At 33.5% G+C, this 7931-nt stretch overlaps 1 protein-coding gene across 1 annotated transcript in view; it reads left to right on the forward strand.

Annotated features, from left to right (window-relative positions):
• Nucleotides 1-7146, forward strand: part of SI (sucrase-isomaltase) — a 93751-nt gene extending 86605 nt beyond the window's left edge. The window contains 3 exon segments of the mRNA NM_001082266.1: nt 3557-3606; nt 3841-4008; nt 6606-7146. Of these exon segments, the coding sequence (NP_001075735.1) occupies nt 3557-3606; nt 3841-4008; nt 6606-6674 (287 nt within the window). The 3' untranslated portion in view covers nt 6675-7146.
• Nucleotides 7147-7931: the final 785 nt, after the last annotated feature.

Below are 7931 nucleotides of genomic sequence, written 5' to 3' on the forward strand. Positions count from 1 at the left end.
GGATTAGTCTAGTGATCCACAGTGTCGGCCCAGGATCCCCACTTTCCATGTGCACGTATCCATGCACAAGGGATGCCTTTAACACAAGGAGGTTGCTCAGAAACCAAACTCAAGAGAGTATTTCTCCATATTTTGTGGCTATTGATTTTGCTTATATGTTTATTTTGGTGTTAATATTAAGGATTATTTTTACATGAGAATGTACCCTTGAATCTATGTTTACTCCATCCATGACTATTTCTAAAGACCTGTCGGAACTGCTAAAGCCCTAGCCCTAGCTGTGTATGCTCATTTGTCCACTGGCATTAGAAGTATCTGGGATAGTTTGTTAATAATACAGACTCATGGGGTGGGTGGCATCCAGATTTCATTAGTTGGAGAAGAAACCCGGGAAACTACCTTTGAGCAAAATACCCTGGGAGATTCTTATGTTCATGCCAACACTCGTAGTGAGTAAAGATTACTGACTACTATTACCAATGCCATGTCTACTAGGACTTTGAACCAGGATTTTGAACATTTTCATGACAAAAATCTTAGTCATTAAGACTAACATCTGTGCACAGCTGAAGTTCTTAAGAGTGGGTCACTGCAATTTAAATAAATTATATATCCATAGATAACAGAATTTTCATTAATGCCACAGACATGTATATATCTCATTTTTTCAGATAAATATCCTGCAACCATAAAAAATAAGAATCTATTAGTAACTGATCTCACTAATATATGGAGTGTAAAAAAACTTCTCATAGAAGTTGAGAGCAGAATAGTGGCTACTGGAGGCTGGGGGAAAGTTAGGGAGGAATGGACAAAAATTATCAAAGGTACTAAGATATTGTTAGACATAAGAAAGTGGTTCATGTATTCTATTGCACAGTACACTAACTGCAATTAGCAATAATATGCTGTGCATTGCAGACAAATTGAAAGAGGTCATATTGAATGCTTACACAATGATAAAATGATAAATATTTGAGAAGATACATAAGTTTACTCTGACTGGAATATTACAGGATCTGTACATGTATCAAAACATGTGATGCTGTCTTAAATTTGTACAATTTATATGTGTCAATTAAATATCAAATCAGTAAAAAGCATATATTAATATAGAGTATATATCAATATATCAGAAATTTGACATAAGAATCACATACTATTGAGCAAGTTCCTTGGAAAAAGTACAATCTTCTTCATATTTTCTGATTCATAAAGAAAGAATCAACTTCTGTTCTTAGAATGCTTGTCTTTAGAGCGCAGACCTTCATTTACACATTAAGTGAGGTTCTACAGACTTTGGATGTAGCCTTTCTGTCTCACCTGGGCCCAATATTCATCATTCACATTAAATTTGTTGGAGATGAGTTTTCAGAGCTATAAACTTGAGATATGCATAATTCGCATCCTTGTTTTTGATCTTTGACTCTTACTATTCACCAAATTGGATTAGTTCATTCTAACAACTGGGGAAACACAGCTTTCCTTAAAATACTTGCTACAACTCTTCCTATTAAACCAAGATACCTGTGAAAGAACTTGACACCTGCCCTTATTCTATTAAAAAATCACAGCAGATTTATTTCTTTAAATCACTGCAAAGTGACAGGAAAATTAAGATATTCCTTAATTACCTCTTAATGCAAGCATACAGAATTTTCTAGACAATTATCTCTGTTTATTTTGTTATATATCAACATCTTAGTATATTTTATATAAGTGTGATGATTTCAAATAATTCTCTGAAATCTTGAGGAAACAGCAACAATCATGTACAATTGATTGGTTGTTTAATTTATTAGAATCTCTTAAGAGATTCTGAGATTTCTCTCAGAGAAAGCATGCTAATCTAGTTGAAGGCACATATATGAATTGATTCTTCCTTTTAAACAAATACATTCAAATGTTGTAGCATAATAATAATTTGCTGACAATTTATTTCAAAGAAAATCCAACTATAGCTCAAAATGAAGTTGTCTTAACATATTCATTAAGTAAATTTTGAGCATTCCAGTTTGCAAATTGTAGCCTAGTAAAATGTTAATTTGTCTTATTTATTCTAATAAAGTAGAAATGTGTGTGTCCTTGACTAAGATTATATCTGGTGTGTTCCTCTTATTCATTAAAAGTAAAAACAAAACTGATTATGATTTTTGGTAACTCCCATTTTTCTTTTTATCCTATAATTCTAAACTTAGAAATCTGTTCTTAATAAATTTATGCTAAAATTGTGTATTTAAAAATTGAAACTATAATAGGTAAGGCATGTTAATGCCAATAAGCCCTGTAATGTATGTTAAATTAACCACACATGGATTAATATATTCATGGAATGAGTTTTGGGGCAAAATATCAACTTTAGTATCAGGGAAATCAATTACAAATTATTTTCAGTAGATTAATTAGTATGGTACAATCATATATATGTGAAGGGGGCATTAAAATACGCTGCATTTTCAGTGTTACCCCAATTACTTGTTTCAGGCATTCATTTTACTCCACTTTTCCCATTCTATTTATACACACTTATTGGTTCTTTTAAATATAAATGCAGTTATAGAAATCAAGGAAACTTGAGCTTGATTCCAATCATTGGCAGTTGTTATTTTCTTTTTGGCAATTTCTTTGATTGCTTTGGGAGTCATTTGACTCCTCCATAATGGGAATAATAATATTATTAAAGTAGTCATGACATCCTTAGAATTTGGTAAATAAAAAGTGCTTAGTTTTTGCTAACATGTTTTATTAAAATTGACTTTGAATACAACAAGATTATACTTTAAAGAGTTAAGGAGTGGTGGTGCTGTGGCGCAGTAGGTTAATCTTCTGCCTATGGCGCTGGCATCCCATATGATGCTGCTTCTAGTTCCGGCTGCCCCTCTTCCAATCCAGCTCTCTGTTATGGCCTGAGAAAGCAGTAGAAGATGGCCCAAATGCTTGGGCCCATGCACTCACATGGGAGACCAGGAAAAAGCAACTGGCTCCTGGCTTCAGATCCATGCAGCTCTGGCCTTTGCAGCCATTGGGGGGTGAACCAATGGAAGGGACACCTTTCTCTCTGTCTCTCCCTCTCACCGCCTACAACTCTACCTCTCAAATAAATAAATAAAATCTTAAAAAAAAGAGTTAAGGAGAGGAATAAAACTCTGTATTAGTGATAGTTTGATTTTAATTAATCAGTAAGAACCTCTAACAACTGAATTTCTCCCCACTTGCCCAGAGATATGTGATAATGTGAATTCAGACCTGCCCCTATTTTAATGTTATCTCCCACACAGACAGACACAGAACAGACACAGTCACACATGGATACACACACACACACACACACACACGTACACACACAACTGATCTTTTCCTTCAGGACAGTCTGTGGTGACTCATGTTTTCAATGTTCCTTGGACAGTTTATGAACAAGCTAAATAAGATTAGAAAAAAGAATGTATATGTATTGACAGTACTTGACACTGTTTATTTTGGAAAGAAAAGCAAACTACACTAATATTTCATCTTGTTCTTTGGACATAAAAAGATACTGCCTTTTCTCTTTCTACAGATACCTATGAAAGAGACCTGTATTTATCAGTACAATTTAATTTAAATAAGGTACGTAAAAGTATTTAGATGTAATTGTATTAATATTTGAAATTTATTTCATGTTTGTTGTATAAAATGCCATATTTCAAGTATGAGTGAACAATTTGCTTAAATTGTTAAAGTATACTTTTACATATTTTATATATATTAAATTATTTTAAATATATTTGAATTAACAGAAATACATATATTTAAAATATTTTTGCAAATGAAGGGTTTAAACATTTCTCTTTATTTTTGTAGACAACTTTGACAAGCACGCTATTGAAAACTGGTTACATAAATAAAACTGAAATAAGACTTGGATATGTCCATGTATGGGGCATAGGAAACACTTTGATCAATGCAGTTAATTTAATGTATAATGAAATAAATTATCCACTTATATTTAACCAAACCCAAGCCCAAGAGGTAAGTGACATAATGTCTTTTAATAAGGCTATTGAAAACATCTCCATAGACTGATATTTCTCAGCCCTAAATAGAAATAACTATGAATTATGATCATACACATAAATTCATTTTCATTAAACCTCTATATTTATCTCTATGATATTATCCTTAACAACTTGTCATACAAATCAATCTAATGATATCTATTTTATAATTGTCTTTATATCATCAAAGTAAGATTAAATGACATGAGACCTCTAAATCACCTCATTGTTATCCATATTCGCTAACTGTCAAAAATATTTTTAAAAGTAAAATATCTACATTTAAACATTAAGCAATTTCAAAGTAAAGGGATTACTGTTTAAATCTAGTGATCTTATATAACAGATAAAGAAACTGAGTCTCTGAAAATGGAAATTAATTCTTCAAGAATAAAGAACAATCATAATTAATTAGAAATTATTTAAAATTAGAAATCAATTTTGTTATGTTACTCAGTGTTGAATCAGAACAATAAAATGAGAGTTTCTTTTATATATTCCTTATTCTTCATTTACTATTAGAGTGATGAAAAATAAAACAATACTTAATAGTAAATATAGCTGAACAAGTCAAATAAAATATTTTAAAATGTCACTTTATTTCATATTCATTTTGATGAAATGTGTAACATAAAATAATTTTTTTCCAAAGTTTATTCCAGGGATTTTAAACATATTCACACACACACACACACAAAAATAAGATTAATTCATTTGAAAGGCAAAGTGACATGGGAGAGACACAGAAGGAGAAATCTTCCATCTTCTGATTCACTCCCCAAATGTACCCCAACAGGAGGAGCTAAGCCAGTCCAGAGCCAATAGCCCAGAACACCATCTGGGTCTCCCCCCTTGGGTGGCAAGAGCCTAAGTACTTCCACTGCCTTAGCAGGCACGTTACAGGCAGCTAGATCAGAAGAGGGATAGCCAGAACTCAAACCCACGTAGTCCCATGCAGGACGCAGGCATCTTCAGTTGCAGCCTGAGTCCACTGTGTCATGTTGCCCACTTCGCCCACCCTACACACACAGAATGCATTATAAGAAAAAGCATTTGATGAAATTTCATTGCTGCAATGGTTTCAAAAGATTTTACTTCAACCTATATGAATATGCAGTTTCTTCTAGTGCCATAAAACGAATATTTATGAGCCCCTGCAGTTTTCAAGCCTTAATGGACATGTAGGGAAAGGAATGAATGGTCAGTTTATTTTTCTATCCTGATTTCCCTTCTACATATAGTTGTGGGAACTTTATACAATGATTTAAGTGCTCTATCACTAAAATTTTAAAGACATTTTCCTAGCAAAGATTATGCCTACTTGATTTTTATACAAGGCATTATATACAAGAGCTATGTGTTTTAACTGTTGCTTTTTATTTTTTTTAAAGTTATTTGTTTATGTATTTAAAAGGCAGAATTCTATAGAGAAAGAAGGCTGCAATAGCTGATGCTGGGCCAAGCTGAAACCAGGAGCCTTGTTTCTGGGTTTCCTATATGTGTGACAGGAGCCTAACTATGTGGGCCATCTCCTGCTTTCCAGGTCATTAGCAGGGAGCTTGATGGAAAATGGATCACTGGAACTTGAACCAGCACCCACTTGGGATGCTGGCATTGCAGATGGCAGCTTAACCTGTCATACCGCAGTGCTGTGTCCTGCTTCAAACAGTTGATAAAAGAGCTAGCTTAAGTTTTGATGTTGAATAGATCAAGTTTAAACCTTGCTAATAGTAATTAAGACAATCATTTAACTTCTACCTTTTAAACTCACCACTGTAAATGTGGTAAGTTAATTCAAAATTTCTGGGCATTAGTGAACAATTAATTTTATAAAGCATTCAGGAGACTCGCTGATGTGTGCCAGGCAAAAACAACCAAAAAAGGTTAACTCTCTTCCTCCTTGTTTTGCATGTTTGACGATGGAATCCAAATGTTCTGTGCTAAAACACAGAAAATCATATAGATGATTGGGATTATCAAAAGTGACATCTCATGAAATCATCATATCATAAAATTATGACAGATTTTTGACTAAGGATGCTTAATTGATTATCTCCATGCTTAACCACTATAAAGTCTGAGATTATCTACAGGGAAAGAACATAGCACATACAAAATAAAAATCCTGGAAGGGATTTCGCCAAAGCTGTTTTGAATGAGGAACGAGAAAATACAGTTCTAAATCTAAACTTTGAGTACAAATGACTGAATTCAAATATTAGATAAGAAAACAGAGATTTATGTAGTATAGTTATATATAATTCCATATTTAGGAGTTATATGGAAAAAGAAATGAAATAAAAATAATTGGTTCACTGTCTGTTGGTAGCTACTGTACCTCCCTGGATTTCATTTCCATCATCTCTAAAATGGATAGTTTAGGGTGAGCATGTTGCTGGAACAGTTGCAAACTCTCCAGAATACAAATTTCATCACAATAGAAAGAAAAATGAAGCATATCTTATTTACTTTTTTATTTTTATTTTTTTAATGGAAATATTATTAGTTATAACAACAACAGGGAAGTGTGGTTTTGATTAAATAATTAATTATCATTTTCCTTTTTTGTAGATATTAAATATTGATCTGACGGCACATGAAGTTACTCTAGATGACCCAATAGAAATCTCCTGGTCCTGAAGATCGCTATGAAGTTCAGCTGTCAAAAGGAAATTAATACCTAGATTTAAGTTTCATAGCACTTATAATTTGTCCAGGCTTCTTATAGTCTATAAAATATAATTTGTAACATTTATCTAAATGTTTTTTGAACAGTATGCATCAATAGTTATGCTAATTTTAGTTTACTAAGTTGCCAATTATTCTCTATTTAAATATGCTTAGTAGGATTTAAATAATTATATTTGTCCATTAGGTATCTGCTAAAAGTGTGAACTAGTTATTGAATATGTATATGTGTGACTAGGATAAAATTAAAACAGCTGATTCTTAAATTAAGTGAAATTGTATGTAACTGTAAATTATATACAACATTTTCCTTAAAACTTAGTAGATTTAAGTTATGTAACAGCTGTTGTCACAAGATTGAATTATTTCTTGGTATGTACACATAATGAGAAAACAGAAAATAAATGTATTTAACCATATAAAAGATGCATTTTTAATTTTTCTAAAGGAATTTGTTCTATTTGGTTTAAAACACTTTTATATATTGCTGAAGATTACCAGCTTAAAAAAGAAACATTTATTTCTCAGAGTTCATTAGGCTGAGAAAACCAACATCAAGGCACCTGCATATCTGATGAATGGTTAGCACTTCTTCCTAGTTAAATATCCTCACATGGCATCGAGAAAGATAGGAAGCAACTTTGCTTCTTTTTTTTTTTTTTTTTAAATATTTATTTATTTATTTGAAAGTCAGAGTTACAGAGAGAGGAGAGGCACGCGCGCGCGCGCGGTGGGGGGTGTCTTCCATCTACTGGTTCACTCCCCAGTTGGCCGCAATGGCCGGAGTGGCGCCGATCCGAAGCCAGGAGCCAGGAGCTTCTTCTGGGTCTCCCACGCGGGTGCAGGGGCCTAAGGAACCAGGCCATCTTCCACTGCTTTCCCAGGACACAGCAGAGAGCTAGATCGAAGAGGGGAAGCTGGGTCTCGAACCGGCGCCCATATGGGATGCTGGCGCTTCAGGCAAGGGCGTTAATCCGCTGTGCCACTGTGCCGGCCCCGCAACTTTGCTTCTTATTCATGACCTAATCATCTGCACAAGGCACTGTCTCTAGAAACCAGCACATTGGAGATCTGAATTTCATCATAGGAGTTTAGTCAGGACACAAACATCACTTCAAATTTTTCCACAGCAGAAACCAAATTTTGTGTTCTAGCTTTGTCTTATGAACTGGACAAAGATATTACTATTTATTCTAGTTAATTGAATAA

This window comes from Oryctolagus cuniculus, chromosome 4 (genome assembly GCF_964237555.1).
Source record: "Oryctolagus cuniculus chromosome 4, mOryCun1.1, whole genome shotgun sequence".
Lineage (NCBI taxonomy): Eukaryota > Metazoa > Chordata > Mammalia > Lagomorpha > Leporidae > Oryctolagus > Oryctolagus cuniculus.